Source organism: Falco biarmicus, chromosome 4 (assembly GCF_023638135.1).
Source record: "Falco biarmicus isolate bFalBia1 chromosome 4, bFalBia1.pri, whole genome shotgun sequence".
NCBI lineage: Eukaryota > Metazoa > Chordata > Aves > Falconiformes > Falconidae > Falco > Falco biarmicus.
The window spans coordinates 12,796,772-12,813,132 of NC_079291.1; the positions used below are offsets into that span (position 1 = coordinate 12,796,772).

Consider the following 16,361-nt stretch of genomic DNA (forward strand, 5'->3'; position numbering starts at 1 on the left):
GGATGTATCTGAAGCCATACTGTACAGGGATGTTGGAAGGGTCAGTCTCCTCTCAGTATTGCAGTTTTCATGTAAGGGAAAATTGAACCTCAGCGGAAAGCAGCAGTGCTGTCAAGAGGCTACATAAAACTGGGGAATGAGGCTGCTGAATTTGTGGCTGCTTGTATTGCAGGGTCTAACTGACAACTAGCTTCTTTTCAGGAAGGATTTAACACCAGCAAACTGATCTGTCCTTCTCCCTGGGTCGTGCGGGAGGGTTGGATGTAACACCTGGACCTTGCAGGCCCATGTTGTCCATTCTCTCTCCCCATAAACTTGTGGGTAGACACACCGAACGAGTTGCTTTTTTTCCATGCAAAAAATGATTTGCATTTGCTTCTCACTCCAGTCTGGATTGAGATGCTTAGAGCGTTGCTATTTGAAAGCAGGACTTAGGACAGCCTGGAAGAAAGTAATTTATGTTATTTACTGTTGATGAGTGGATGATTATTGGATTGCTTTGTTTTGGCTTTTCTTTTGATTTTGGTTTTGGGTGCTTACTTGCTTGTAAGCTATGAATGTGCATACAGCTGCATGTTCTTAACGGTCACCAGATCTTCTGGCTCAGTGCCTCTGAGCTGTAGGATAATGAACTTGCCTGTGTTAGCTGAATTTTGGAAGTCACTTTCTGCTCTGGTGACTTAGGCAAAGCGCTTTTCACTCTTCCTGTCATCTAGTTAAAAATTGCTTTGCTTAACTATGAGATGTCACAGACTTAGACAACTGATGGGATACTGATTTAGGACTGTAGTCAACGATTTGCCAGCCCTGCTGTGTCATGGACCAGGTTTCAATAGTTACAGGGTCGAATGTAAGAGAATGAAGTGACCCGAGGAGATGCGAGTCCCTACCCTGCCCAGTGCATTGCTTTCTGCTGGCATCAGATGCCTAGATGCCTGGCTGTGTGTTAGCGATGAGTGAGGAAGAGTGCGTATGTCAGGCTGCTGGTAGCCTTCTCCTAGCTTAGGTGGCATCTTTCTTGTCTGTTACCTGTAAACATGCCTGCTCATAGGTGCATGTAGTATATTGGTGTATACACACACATATACATGCGTATAAATATATATATAAAACCCACTTTTTTTTCCCCACACCACACAAACACATTGCTGATAGAGAAGGGACTTTTCCCCCAAGCCTGTGGAAGCTGATGAGAGGTTAGGATTCAAGCCTGGTTGTTCCCTCCCAGTTGGCACCCAGGGTAAGGAAGGGAGACAGCTCATTTGAGGTGAGTCAGTTTCACTGTTTTCCCTGCGGTGCCACTTTGTCAGTGTTTCTGCCCTCCCATTGCTTTGGGGTATGGCTATGGGAGTCCTTTAACTGTTTGATCCAGACTCACAGCTGCAATGTTGTTTTGTGCCTGGCAGGTCCAGCTGTGTGTAGACTTTGCCAGGGTTATGTCCCAGTGAGGGAAGACAGAGGTGCAGTTTGGCTGGATTAGTGTCACTGGAAACACCGCAGACTCAGCTGTGTGATCCTAGTGACAGTAGGGGGGTTGATTAAAAACATAAAAGCTGCGAAATAACCTAGTCTCAGGGAAATGTGACTTAGTTGTTTTGTGTAGTAGCGAATTCAGCCTTTCAAAGAATATAGGAGCAGAAGGCCACAGCCTTCTGTGTGCCACTCCTGAGTTCTGGCACACAGTCCAAAATGTAGCTGCAGTAGGATTCACAGCTCAGAAGAGGCTTGCTGTCAGGGTAGAAATATGAAAGGGTAGTTAACATCCTATTGCATATAAAACCATACCTGATTGTTTCTCTCTCCCATACTTTCCAGGAGAGCTTCTGAGAGGTGAGGAGGGTAGTGAGCCCTGCTAAAAAATTCAGGGCTTTTTTTGCTGCCCAGTGTTATATCAGATGATATTGGCTTGTGGGCTTCAAAACTTGAAAGCTGGAATCTGATTTCTAGGCTTTGTACTGTACCTCTTGTACCACTGTCCTCCTGCAACCTTCTAAGTAAGTCTTGTTGTTTATAGTGGGAAACAGACGTGGTGTGACAGTCCTCCGTGCCCAAGCAAACTGCTGGGGAGCTGTGCAGTGGGAGGGAAGTGCCTGGTGGGCCACTGGCGGGGAAGTGCTGTGCCCTTGCATGCGGTGCTCTGACCTCCCTTCATCTCTTCTCCTTCACTGCAAAACCTAAGAACTGCCACTCCACACCCCCCCACCTGAACGTGGAGAGGTCTTAAGGTTCACCTTCTTGTGGGGATTTTACATGTGCTGTGGGCTCAGAAATTAGATGGGTACAGAAAGGATGCCTACACTTGAAGCTGGACGTTTCATTTAAATGTCTTGCAGAAGCTAGGTCTGAAGGAATTATGCTGTCAACTCCATTACCTGGAATTTTGCAATTTGTATTTAGGCCAAAAGACCCATGAGAAACGGATACATTAGAGGGGAGAAGAGAGGCGTTGAGAGGACATGTAGGTGTGCTATCATCTAGATAGTAGTCTCTCAGCGTTACTGTGAAACACAAAATAGCTATGTTAATGTTGTGAAGAGACCAAATCCCACTTCAGTACTCTGCATTCAGTTCCAGCGATTGTAAACAATTGTTCTTTGTTTTTCTACAGACCTTATTTTGAACTCAAGGCAAAGTACTATGTACAACTAGAGGTACGTATGTAATTCAGATCGATCTGAAACTCTTTAGTGCTTACGGTAAATACTGAAATTGCATCTAAAGTGTTCTGACAACTGTGTTGCATTTCTGTATAAAACAAATTCAATTCAAAACCTCTTGAGCAATTTGCTAAGCACATTCAGAAGATAAAAGACTAAAAGAGGCTTTGCTTCCTTGTGTGAAATAAGACTGTTGGAAACCTGCTGCTTACTTCCAGAACCAAACAAATACAATTTGACCATCTTTACTTCCTGTAGCTTGAAATCTCTGGGGTTTGTTTTGTTGTTGTGGGTTTTGGGGGGTGTGTCTGACTGTGCCATGTTTTATGCAACAGACTGTTTAACTGTGCTTGGGGTTCTTTTTTCACTGATTGGGTCAATTAACAGAACAAGTAACCTGCTCGTAGTACTCTAAATGTCATGCAGATGTGAATTTCTGATTTTGGGTTTGGCTGGATGGGGTGCTGCAGGGCTTTTTTTGGCATCTCTGCACTACACTGTACTTACTCTGTGTAGTGCAACAATGTCTGGCCAGTGATTGGGCACAGTGCATGCCTTGCAGGGCACAGTGGTCCCAGGGTGGGCATGGCAGCTGTGAATGGGATGGTAAGCCCTGCTGTTACAGCCCTCGGTCTTGGAGCTGCCAGGCGTGGGAGAGCAAAGTCGCACTAAAAATTTAAATGCAAGAATCTCACTCTCTATTTGAGTGACTTTTGCTTTATGTGGCCCCTAAAAGCTGGCAGCCTTGCTCCTCTGGGTTGAAGGGTAGCAGCTGGTGCTGTAGGTGTGTGGGGTGTGCACAGGGTCTGAGTGGAGCACGTTGCCTTGCACTGTTGGCCATGGGTGCAGGAAGGCTCCACTGGGGTGCTAGGTCAGCTGGAGCCTAGCTAGAAGAAGATTCCTGTTCCTTGCCTGGGATGTAAGGTGTGTCCCACACCTTTTTTTTTTTTCTGTGAGCCCTTCCCTGGGCTGCCTGGGATGCAACAGCGCTTTGTAAGCCTCAGAGATACTTGCCAGGATCCAGACTTGGGCAGCCCTCTGCTCCTCCATCTTACCTGCCTGCATAGCTGTGGCCAGCTGATGCTGGAGTTGCACCCTTGCCTGTCCTGGGCTGGGTGCCAGCTCAGTAATCCCTTCTGGTTGGAGGCATTTTTTGAGAATCCCCCTTTTCTCCGTGAGCATAGGCCCACTGTTTGGGATCCTGTTGCTTCTCCACGACAGCTGCTCAGTGCCTTCCTGAAGCAGGGTGACTGTGTAAAATATAATACAAAAGATGGCACAGATTGCTTTTAATGTACAATATAAAACAGAGTTGAGACAGCTACAGTTATACAAGCAGTTTTGACTTTGGGAGACAGGGTGTACAACACTTCTGCCCTTCCTGTAGAGTGGGCTTTGCACCTGGGGACATGGAAACTGCTCTACTACAGCTGTCAGGGTTGGAGGGTTGCTGCTTTGTAATCTACCAGTTTAGTAACCAAGAAGCGATGGGTCTGGTGCTTAGAGGAAAGTGAGGCTTAGCCCCTTTGGGGATGACCCACAGCCATGCTGTGCCCTGCAGGCAGGGGCTGCCAGCAAACCTTTAGGAGTCCTTGTAGGATAAGCATTGACATACCATTGAGAGCTGCATTCGCGTTAGTAAGAGATCCTGCATGTTAACTAGGGGACCCCTGGTTTATGCTTAGTTTGGGCCATTGCCATACTCCAGAGGTAATCCCAGCCCCTGGCTACCGTTGTCTGCTTTGCTGCTGTCTCCTTCTCAAGCGCCACTGCTTGTGCTGGTGTGTTCTTGAATTATGAACTCTCCCATCACCTAGATACCAACCCTGGTTTATGCTAGCTTGCCTGTGCAGAGCAAGTCACGTGGATATGCAACAGAGAACTGCATACTGCATGTTGTTCATAATGAAAGCACACGTAATACCTGTCTTCCTTGTTAGCAACTGAAGAAAACAGTGGATGACCTGCAGGCAAAACTGGCTCTGGCAAAGGGGGAGTATAAGACTGCCTTGAAAAACCTGGAGATGATCTCAGATGAGATTCACGAGAGGAGACGGTCCACTGCCATGGGGCCTCGAGGGTGTGGTGTGGGTGCTGAAGGGAGCAATACCTCTGTGGAAGACCTGTCAGCAAGTAAACCGGAGTCAGACACCATCTCCAGTGAGTACAGAGCACTCCCGTGTCTGGGAATATCCCATGGGTGTCCTAAGAAATGCTGAGATGAAGGTTGATCTGCATGTTCTGCAGTTTGAAATTTGCTGGCTGTTGTGGGACTGTGGCTAACTTGTAACGCTTCTCATTATTACAGGAGTTGATTGTATTCTTTAATAGCCAGTTTTCAAGGGAGAAGGATGTGAGTTGAAGTGCAACAGCTGTTCCCTTAACATCACTGTTATTTTTTGTACAGTGCTGTATGGAAGGAACAGAACTAAAGCACTTCAAAGGATGTTTCTTATTTTTAAGCCAGTGATGCTGCTGTCGGGGACTTGCCTGGAGTGGTCACAGGCTGCTGCAGATCACTCAGCCAGGTTGTTGAGGTGGCGGTGCTGTTTGGAAACAGATATTTTGGATCATGCACTTGTCTTGCAGCGTTGGGCCTGTGGAAGAGCTACAGCAGTACAGAAAGGCATGATGCTCGCACAGAAGGGGTGTAGGGTTAAGCTCCTTTGCACTGTAGGATCTTTTGTCAATATGTGATTTCAGCAGAGCACGTGTGCTGTGAATAAGGGAAGCAAAGAGGCAGCAATGTGCTAATGCAGTGCACTGAGAGGCTCTGTGTGAGAGATGTTTCTCTTGGGTGACAGCAGCAACCACTGAGCACGCTGCAAGCCTAGCTAATCTCTAGGCACGTGGGGTCCTTGGGTTGCACACACTGGAACGGTCTGTTGTATTGTGAGTTCGCTTTTTGTCCTGGCTCTGGATGAAAGTGAATAGATGAACACTCCATGTAGCCCACTTTTTCCTCCCTCCTGGACACCTTCTCTCCTTCTTCATGTGGAAAGTCTTTTTCTACCCGGATCCACAAATCCCAGTTTAATTTGTATTTCAGCTCCATTTCTGCAGGGAAAAGTCTACGTCAGGATTGCAGGAGTTCATAATTACACAACCCCAGTGCCCGAAGGCTGAATAAGCAGTTGCCTTGTAGACAGTGGTGCGTACTGGTGCGGGGCCATGTAGGTCCACAGTAGAGCCCATCTGTGCTGTGAGAGCTGGGAGGCAGCCCTGGGCTGGCCTCCATTCTCTGCAGCGGCAGTTTTTGCATGATGTGCTGGAGCTGTCACTCAGTACTGTGTAGCTGGGACCTGAGTTGCCACAGCAGGCGCAGTGTCTGGGCCAGCTGATGCGTTGTGGTTTTGGTATGGCTGCATATGAAGAGCCAGAGTTGAGCCTTTCTCATTTAGACAAGGATTGCCTCTTGGGATACCCACAAGTGCTCCTCCTCGTGCAGAAGGCCTTCCAAGAGCCTTGGGTGTAAGTGAGTGGAGGGTTTTGTTGCGCTGAAGGAGTTCAGGGGCCTGGTATGTAGGGCCAGAAAGAACCAGGAAAGTTAATTCAGAGCAACAAGCTGCTGGCCCTTCTGGCTGCTGCTGAGGCCGCAGGCAAGGACTGGCAGCATGGGTCTATCCCTCTCTTTGAGTTGCACAGCCTGACATAGGTGGAAGGACTCCAGGTTGCATCTAGTGCCAACACAGAACTGGGTTGTGACTGGGCAGGACTAGCAGCCTGCAAGACATCATAACCAAAATAGCCTTGACAGGTGCAGCTCTCATGCATTGTTAACGTGGGGGGCTTTCCACCAAGGTCCTTTGTATCGTGATTTATGTCTGCTGGAGTTGAATAGTACACCAAATCATCAGCAACAATTTCTTGGCCCTAGCAGATGCTCCTGTGTGTTATAGTAAGTTTAGGTGGTGATGAGTAAGTTACAGTTTAAGTTGTGCCGCTTGTAGACTGGCTAGTGTCACTGCTTCTTGCCAAGTAGAGGACTCCTGTAATTGGAAACATCTTTTTTGCCCAACCCTTTTTTTTTTTTTTTTTTTTTTTTTTTTTTTTGCTTTCACCCCCTGCAGTTACCTGTATTGCTCACCGTATATTGGTAAGACAAAGCAAGTGAGAAGAAAGGCAGCTCTGCAGTTTTGGATTTGACATCATTAAAAACAAACCAACAAAACCCAAACCACAAACTGTCTCTGAGCACAGAGTCCCCTGGAAGGGGCTCAGGAAGGTGGATAATCTGTTATCAGTTTTATGTTTGAAGCCTTTTAGGTCAATTCTGATGTGCAAGTACAGTTCTGCAATCTGCAAATACAGCAGAAAGAGGCTGGACCTCCTTGCAATAGCTATGACAGTAGCTGCCTCTGTTGGCACCCTTCGTGTCCGAGTGGTGCATGTGAGCCCCAGGCTGCCAGGGTAACCAAAGAACTATTTTGAAACTTCTTTGAGCCACTGTGTTAATGCTTCTGCTTGGCTCCTGCTGCTCTTTCAAGGCGGTTCTGAGTCTCTCTAACAAGGGCAGGAATTGCAAGGTGTAATTGGAGATAACCTCAGGTCACTGTAAATGTCTTGCTGTTTGTGGGACTTCTTTAGACCAGTGTGATTCCAGCACACGCTTTTGTTGTGTAGAGGCTGATGCATGTAAAAAACCTTCTGATCCTGGTGGGACTACTTGTATGCAGAAGTCTTTAGTTCATAGGTCCCCATCCTGCAATGAGCCAAGATTGAAAAATGTTGAATTTTAGCAAAACCTACACCCCTATGTTGCACAAAATGGAACCTTCTTTAATGGATTTCTCCTCCTGTTGCTAACAAAGACCCAGCAGCCTGATTTAGCCAGAGAGTTTGGAGTTGGTTTGCTTTAACTAGAATTCAGATCTGAGCAAACTTGAACAAGAAAAATTGTATGTGTGGGTGGGGCTTTTTTTAATTTGGTGTTGCTTGGTGATCCTCATCCAAAAAGAGATCTTGGGAGATCGTGCCGGATTTTAACTCCGAAAGTGGGAAAATAAGGTGGAAGCAATCTGCCCCTGGAGCCAGGAGTCTGTGCTGGGATCAAGATGGTGCTGGGTGAGGCAGGGACTAGGCACTGGCCTAAGTTAGGTACCACAGACCACAAGAGAACAAGGCCAGCTAGGCAGGGGGCACCAGGGACAGTAAAAATCCAAAAGCATCTTGGCATGAGGAGCAGTAGCAAGTGTAGAGCTGGTCTTGCATGGCATGGCTGGCAGGTGTGCTGTTCCTCAAAGCAGAATCAGGCCTTCATAATCCACGTATGAAATGCTGGGTTAAGGCTTTGCAAAGGGGGCAGAGCATGAGAAGAGGCAGCCCGCGGGTTAGCAGTGCATGCATGTGCAGAAGATGCAAACCTGAGAAACTGCCTTTGCCCGGGAACGTGCCTGGAGGGTGTTAGCCCTGCTAACTGAAATATTCTTTGAACATTGCAGTGGCTTCAGAAGTGTTTGAGGATGATAATGGCAGCAGCTTCATATCCGAAGAAGATTCGGAAACTCAGTCAGTGTCCAGCTTCAGCTCTGGTGCTACGAGTCCTTGTGAGGTGCCCACTCAGTTTCCTCCTGCGACGCGACCTGGAAGCTTGGATCTGCCCAGCCCTGTATCCCTCTCAGAGTTTGGGATGCTCTTTCCTGTCCTTGGCCCCCGAAGCGAATGCAGCGGGGCATCCTCCCCCGAGTGTGAAGCTGAAAGAGGTACGCACAGCTGGATACGTCCTGGGCCAATGCTTTTCAGCTTTTTAAAGGGAGCAGGAAAACCTTCTCAGCTCCCCTAGGCATATCGCCAGCTTACTGAGCTCTGACCCGCTGGCCGCATCTTTGGGGAAGGCAGTTCTTGAAGGCCCTGCATCTCGCAGTTAATAATGACATCCAAAATGTTTTAATTACTGTTCTCCTGGCTGGGAAGGTTCCCCAGTTCTGTCTCAGTGGAGGGGTTTGAGGTTTCTCACAAAATCAGCGATCAGTGGGATTCTGATGGTACATCTATTTTAAGGAAAATCTGAGTTTAGTTGGGTTTTTTTGGTGGTTGTGTTTTTGGTTGGTTGTTTTGCTGAAAATCCTGCTTCCCAGGAAAAAAAACCACAAACAAATAACGTGCCGAAAGGAACCTCTTGCAGGCTGTGCCAGCCCTTGCTGATAAGCTCAGACTAGAGGATTACCACTGCTCTTTGTGTTCTCCAACCTAAGGCTGTTTATACCGTAATTTGCTGATGCAGTGCACAAGATGTACACGGCTTGGAAGGCCAACTTCGTTTTTGTTAAAGCATCTTGCTCCTGCTCCTATATATTTTTTTTTCCCACTCTTTGGCAAAGGAAGCTGCAGAGGCACCCACTTGAAGCTTAAGTTACAGAATGAAATCCAGGTTTAACATGTAGTTTAATCCTTTCTTTGCAGGGGATAGGGCAGAAGGGGCTGAGAACAAGACAAGCGACAGAGTGAACAAGAATAGGAGCAGCAGCAGGAGCAGCTCCGCTGAAGGGCTGGCTTTGGATAACCGAATGAAGCAGCTCTCCCTTCAGTGCATGAAAATCAAAGAGGGAATATGCGCTGGCAGAAAAGCTGCCCAGATTGGCTGAGTCCTCCTTTTGCCCTGTCCTGATTAATGGGAGTACAAATATTTATACATGAACTTCTAGGTGTTTGAAGAACATTGTGCCAATAATATATGCCAAATCTTAAGTGTTTACTCTAAGAATTTAAAACTGCACTAAGAAGTCTAATTGATGTAGAGGGCTGAAGTTTTTATTCAGTAAATCCTTTGTAGGCCGGACAAGTTATCAAATGTTTAAGCTGTGCTCATATTTCACAGACTTTGTAAATTGTTTTGTAGCAGCCTGGCTGAAGCAATAACTAGTAATATTCCCGTGTAAATTCATGCCAGTTGGGGGGGGTCTGAAATTCAAGCCAAACATTTGCCCAGTGCAGTTTGGCTTCAGTTTTGTAGAATGAAATGCTCTTTAGATACAGTGGATCTCTTGAGTACAAGTGGCATATTCTTTAAACATCTGTATTTGTCTGTATTATGCTGAAACTGTAGAAATATTTTGTATACAGGAAAGCTGTTGCATGTGTGGTGTCTAAAAGCCTTCACTCTTCCCTTGGTGCTCGCAGAAAGGATAAAGATGAGTCGTGCCTACAGAAAACAGTGTTGAGACAGACAGATAGGCAATGGTAACGCTCAGCGGTGGCAGGCCCTTTCTAGCCACCTTCCCAAGTCTGGCTTGGATCTTAAGGGTGATGCCCAGTGACCAAAAAGAGTTGATAGGCCCCTTGCCCTTCCCCCGCCCCCCTCCCTCCCCCCCGAAGTGAAGTATTATTTTTCAGCACTTTAAGTGGGTTTTTTTTGCTCAAAAATGGAAGTCATAGATGTTTTCAGGACAGTTATGATAAGGGATTCGCCATTGAAATATGCATGAAGAAAAGGAATTGCCAGTGTAGATTGACAATGTGTTCTTAAGCTTCTTCGTAAGTTGTACTGTGTGGGGTTTTATAACTGTTAAAGGGACTTGGGATTTTAGTATGCCCTAGAGAAAGTGTTCAGTAAAACTAGAAAGGGCATGGGCATGTTTTGCCAGCAGCTGTTAGGCAGTAGTAGTGTCTGGTAATTATGCTAATAAGTGGTAGTAAAAATCCTAGGACTCTTCAGTTTTGGTGGCTAAGCATTTCTGAAAGCACCATTTTATCTAAAACATCAGTTTATATTGTTAATTTGATGGGATTTTAATTGTTAATTTTAGTATTGCCCAAAGTATTTTCTAGTCTATGTTTTTGCAGTCCTGTTGTATTTTGTTCCTGCCACAGCTTGTGTATCTATTCTCAAAGTTAATGTAAGATTCTTCACACTACAGTAAACATTTTTGTTTTCCACATTTTGAGTCTGTGCAAGTGAAGTCTATCTCAAGTGTCAAGAACTGAATCTTCTCCCACAGCAAGTTTAGTCTTTAAATATCCACTTCCAGTCGAAGATTGCAGCCCCATGACACTCTGGTATTGGACTCCCTCGTGGTATGTGGACAACTTGTTACCTCCTTCCAGCTTCCTGGATCCCTGCATATGTGATTAAGTTTTTATTCTGAATGGCGTGAGACCAGAGCTTTAGTCAAGTTTTCCAAAATTCCTTGGTATGCAGAAAAAAGGAAGGTATTTGCTTACATAAAACCTCTGTACTTCATGCCGCTGAAATTCGCTGTGAGGCCATAAAGGATTTGAGGTAAAGAAGCGCATTTTCATAAAAATTAGATTCAACATGTTATAGCTGTTAAGCTGTAATAGCTTTAAATATTTATACATTTACATCTTCTGAAGACCTGAAGGCTTCACTCTTCCATTGCTAGCATTTCCCAGCCCAGTAAATGCTTGGGAAAGAAGTCTGTGGTTCCACCTTCTGATGTGGCCATTACTTGGGGAAAAAGCCAAGACTGACAGTATTCAATATGAAATGCCACGTGGCACTAAATATTTTTGCTTAGACTTTTGTAGTTAAACTATTGTCTGTGCTGCATACAGTTAGAAAAATTAGCAGAGGTATTTGTGGTTGAGTATCTTATTTTTGCAGACTTGCCAGTCAACCCGTTACATCTTTCTGGGTTGTTTGGGTGTTTTTTTGATGGGGTGTGTGTTTTTCTTGTTTTGTTTTGTTTTGTTAACCGCTCTTGCCAGTTTTTGCCTCCCATCTTGCCAGTTCTGACTGGAAACCTAAACTCCCTGCACTTGGGCAACGAATTGATTTTATGCTCAACAGGATATAAAAATAGCTCTGTGCTGCCTTGCTTATGTGCTGATTGGGTTTAGCTCTGCAGGGTAAAAACACTGATCAGGAAGTTCAAAAGGGTGTGGAACCTGCTTTTACACCATACTTCTGCAAGATTTGTGTAAAGATCTTGCTGCAGCCTTCTGCTGCAGCAAGTCTGCCCTCAGGCTTGGCAGGTAAATCACCTTTCAGACGTGCAAGCAAACAGGCCGAGCTGTGTGTCTAATAAATTAATGGAAAACTCATTTTATTTTAAACTTCATAAAAGCCGTAATGATAAATATGACAAACTTAAATGAACACACATCACTATGGAGTACAGGCAAATGAACAAGCTTTCTCCAGCTACTTTTCTGTTGGAGCTCTTTGTGCATTCTGAAGTGTGACACTATGGTAGCTGCCTTCATGGATATAAAAATAAGCTTCTGATGTATCAAAGTACACGTGATCACTTCAGCTGCCCTGAAGTGAGAATGTATAAACAATGATGTTAACCTAGGAATTCTGCTTCTCTTTGGTATTATCAAACAATTTAAATGTCCTCGCTGACTGCATGTCAAAACCCTCTACTGTGTGTATGTAAACTTAATTCTAAATAATCGGCTGTTCAAATACCACATAGATTATATGGTCAAGTGCATAACTGCTTTACAAAAGTCACAAGAAACTTGCATCAGGGAACTAGAACTGAATCTCAGACGCATGGGGCAGATGGGATGGAAGCTGCTCATACCATTCATCTATGGCATGACCTCTCACTGAGTCTTTGAGAGCTGATGGCTTGGACTAATGGAGGACTAACTTGTTGCCTCCCTAATAAAACAAACTGGGGGATGCGTGGGCTTTGGGGTGTGTGTCTTGTCCTGAACTATAAATAGCAGCATTATGGGGTCTTGTATGCAGCTTCAAAGAAGGTGTGTTGGGTTTTGGTTTGTTTTTTTTTTTTAAAAATAAACCACACAGGAAAGGTTGTGCAGCATGTGAGGAGAATGTCAGAACTTCTGAAGAGGCAATCTCTAGTTATCCCTCTGTGCCACTGATAGAAAATTAAAAATAATTTCTTTGTAAGTAGTCTTTCCTTAGTGAATTGAAGAAAGTGTAAATCCTCTTACAGACCCTTAAAGCAACTGGCTTTTGTTTTGTCAGTTATCACCCTCATTTTGTACAGTGTCTGACAAACAATTTATGCGTGTGGGATGCTTGATGGTATGTTTTATGAGTCTTTCTATTTTAATGTTTAAAAACCTGAATTACACGTTTACAGGCAGAGAAGACTTAAGGGTCAAGAGGTGCATCATAATGACCAATGTACATTTGTAATAGCCTGAGCTGTTGTGCAGCTATTTAAATTTTTGCACATGCAGCCTTATTCCTTTCTGAAAGTCTTGCTGCATCACATTAGATGCTGATACAGTCATGGAATTATTGTATGTCATATGGATCAAAAAATGCTAAATGGTATAGGGCAAAGAAAGGCTTAACCTAGATATTGACCTGAGGCTGTTGAAAAATCTAAGGATTAATTCACTTTCAAATAATTTTTCCAGATTTACTTATAGAAAAAAAAATATAGAAGCATGTATTTGACAGAAAATATCAAAGCAAGTCATAAGTGCTTACATGAACTTTTCTTCCTAAGAAAGCTTTGTTGTAAAACTCATTTGCCACAACCAGAACCTGTAGACTAGAATTTTTGAGACTATTTTGTATTTCCTTTTAAATACTCCACCTGAGTATTCTGCCCTATATCTGAAAGGAAACGTACAGCGTGGTATTCTTGTAGCTAATCGGTGCAATATTTGAATAGGACTTGTGTTATAAAGGACACTGACACTAAGGCTTAAATCCTGTGCATTTATGGGGATAAGCCAAATCCCCTGACTGTACTGTAACGTGTAAAACATGTTAGTGTATCCTGGTACAGATAGGATCCTTTGGCCTTAATGCCTTGCCCTGGCATTATGAGAGAGTGAGTATATTCATTGCTTTTAGTTTAGCACAGTATGGAAGCTGAGCCTTATGCTTGTTTCATCCAGAATTGGGTGGGTGTGTGTGTGTGTGTAAGAGACAGAACCCCCCCTCCTGCAGAGTAGAAACAAACTACAGAAGAACAACAACAGATTTTACTGTAGGCCAGTCTACCAGCTTGATCCCAAATAGCAGAGGATGTGCAAGAACTTAGTACTGAAAGCTGGCAGTTCTGGCATCTGCCTTTTGTGCTGTCAAAAAGATACTCAGTTGAGACTTCCTAATTATCTCTAACTTCATAGGTGATAAAATATATGCAGGAGCCATTACTACTCTGGTTTAGTCTGAGCTAGAAACTTAACACAAAGTTGTAGGGAAAACATGAGTGGTATGAAATTTTAATTTTGTAGGGCTGAAGCAGGCCTTGGCACATACTCCAAAAGCCAAGGAGAACAACAAAGAACCCCATCTGTTTTTCACTCAGCTTGTACCCACGCCGTTCCCTCTGTTGATTTGTGGCAATAATCATCAGAAACTTCCTTGCAAAAAAAAGGTAAGTCACACTGACACACTTGTCGTAAATTTTCTAGCCCAGATGGTCTTTGAGAGAAGTGCAGTCAGAGAGGCGTGTGCCTTCAGTGCCCTTTGAAAGCTAGACATTTGTTAAGCAGCTGTCTGGTGAAGGAAATGAAACAAGCGTATCTTGTACTTTCTGGAGAGGGCTAATAGCAAACTTTTATGGTAATCATTTTAGCCCACAGGTATTTCTGGTGCTCCTGTAGCACGTGTGCTCAGTTTCCCAATGACCAAATGGCACCTGTGCTCTAAAATAAGAAAATGCTACCTTTATGCTTGGAAAAATGCCAAACCCTCTGAACTGGCAAAGAACTTCCTATAGCTGTTTTTAAAACACCCTCTCCCCCAGCTGTCAAATATAGTGGAATTTTAAGTCCGCCAAAATTTAGGACAACAAAAAATAATGCATTTAGAATCTGTGAGGCAGTTAGTACTTTTAAATTAAAAGCTCTGTTACCTTTAGGTACCTTCAGATACAACATATATAGATCTTCCAGAGGAAGAGCACATATATTGGGCTTCTAAAAAAATCTTGTTCTGCAAATTCCACAATTTTCTTGAGAACTCTGACCCTACTTCTGTTGACAACACTGGCCACGTGTTCAATTCATTCACTGGTTTCATCTTACAAGGAGAAAGGTATCTTTTCAAAGAAGTCTTGTATAATGGGATCGGCAAGTGCATTTCTTACAGCCATGGTTTATTAGGGGGAGCGGTTTAAATGATCCTTCCCCTACAGGCTGAATATTTTTAAAAATTATGAGAATAAAACATTTCTTTGCTGGGATGCTGATGGTGGGTGGTTCACTACCTCAGTAGGTGCAGAGACTCTTTACAGTGCACCTTTCAATGAGAACCTTTCACACCTGCTGAACAAAGGGCAGGCGGCACTGTCTGTGTGCGACTGCTGGCTAACCTCCTGTTTTCACTGCTGATCTGGATTACAGCTAGTAGGGAGAAAGCCATAGTACTTTGTGCTATATTATTATGTACTAAAGTAATACAGATATGAAATTAACAGCTCTCAAAGTACATGTAGCACGAGTGAAAAAGCCATTGCTTTTCTTTCAGAAATGGCTAAAGCCGGAATATTCCTTTTCCTTTATTCCTATGTACATATTCTAGATAAGCTGAACGTGTTAGTTTGGAATAGTATATGCTCAGCAGTAGTAAACTTACATTTAGTTGTGAGAACTAGTTCAATGCTGAAAACATTCAAGATAGCAGCTCAAATATGTAGTAAAAGCTATTTGGTCCTGAGACTGAATAAGCAGAATACACAATACTTTTTGCCTTACATGTTTACTTTTAAGCATAAAGTCTTAAACCCTTATACCCTGGTATTTTGGGAGAAGAGAATTTCAATGGTAGTTTTACTCTTAACTCACTAAACTTTGATTTGAAGTGTGGAAAAATCTGCAATAGAGTTTTGCCAGTTCATTTGCATATAAGCGTTTTAGCCTGTTCACAAGCCTGTTGAATAGTGCTCACTCCAATACCATAGCAGCAAAACCCACAGCTGTCTACCACAATTAACTGGCAAATCAGTAATTTCATGCTTTTGGCTACAACCTTAGAATGTAATTTTCTTTTATGCATATGTGTAGTAAGAGTTGTCCTGTTCTCAGATCAAAAACACCTCAAACAGTTACGCGCAGATCTGTCTCTTCACTGCAGCTGTAATACCTTAAGAGGAGTAGCACTGTTAAAATCTAAGAAAAAAGGACCCTCTTGTTGAGGCAGAAATGTGGTGGGGATAATGTTGTAAACTCCAGAAAATATGTTCTCCACTTCCAAGTAGCAAAAGCCACACCTATGATAAAAGAAACTACCTGTTAGAACCAAGATCTGCAGTATGTTTCAAAACTTTAAGACTCCATTAAGCGAGTATTACCTGTAGTCACCACTGCTTTTTTTCTGAAAGCCGTAGGAACCAGGATCTCCTACTGTTGAGACCGTGATGAGTTCAAAGCCAACACTGTATTGCCTGCAAGTGATGTGACAGACTTATTTCAGTTATTCAGGTCATCAGGGTTACCACAAAGAGGGCTATTTATTAACAACTACACAGTGTAACTGGAAGACATCTAAAAGTTCTGCCACATTTGTGACAAACTTTAAGTCACGCTTACCACAACATGAACGTAGAATTTGGAGAAAGACAGAACACACTTCAGATTTGGAGCTACACATGCTAGAAATCTGCCTCTGCATTTAAGCAGACTTCAGGTAGTTAAACTTGAGGTGACACACGCTGGTGCCATGCCACATAGATCCTGGGGTGATCAGTAAGAGAAATCAGCGTCCACGATCTCAGCAGAATCGCTCATGTTGCACTGCTAGCTTTTAATGCATGTGACAGGCACCGCTGCCCCTGTCATTCAAACTACTCAAATACGATC

The 16,361-nt window shown here is 43.9% G+C and overlaps 2 protein-coding genes across 6 annotated transcripts in view; one reads left to right on the plus strand and one right to left on the minus strand.

The window, feature by feature from the left end:
• Window positions 1–10,534, plus strand: part of SH3BP5 (SH3 domain binding protein 5) — a 75,638-nt gene extending 65,104 nt beyond the window's left edge. For all 3 annotated transcript variants that reach the window (XM_056335798.1, XM_056335799.1, XM_056335797.1), the window contains 4 exons: window positions 2,609–2,651; window positions 4,598–4,817; window positions 8,099–8,359; window positions 9,060–10,534. In XM_056335798.1, coding sequence (XP_056191773.1) covers window positions 2,609–2,651; window positions 4,598–4,817; window positions 8,099–8,359; window positions 9,060–9,241 — 706 coding nt within the window. In that variant the 3' untranslated portion in view covers window positions 9,242–10,534. The remainder of the gene's footprint in view (window positions 1–2,608; window positions 2,652–4,597; window positions 4,818–8,098; window positions 8,360–9,059) is intronic.
• A 1,102-nt stretch (window positions 10,535–11,636) lies between these two features.
• The window catches only part of CAPN7 (calpain 7), a 34,846-nt gene continuing 30,121 nt past the window's right edge, over window positions 11,637–16,361 (minus strand). For all 3 annotated transcript variants that reach the window (XM_056335796.1, XM_056335794.1, XM_056335795.1), the window contains 2 exons: window positions 15,854–15,946; window positions 11,637–15,772 (listed from right to left, as the gene is read on the minus strand). In XM_056335796.1, the coding sequence (XP_056191771.1) occupies window positions 15,628–15,772; window positions 15,854–15,946 (238 nt within the window). In that variant the 3' untranslated portion in view covers window positions 11,637–15,627. The remainder of the gene's footprint in view (window positions 15,773–15,853; window positions 15,947–16,361) is intronic.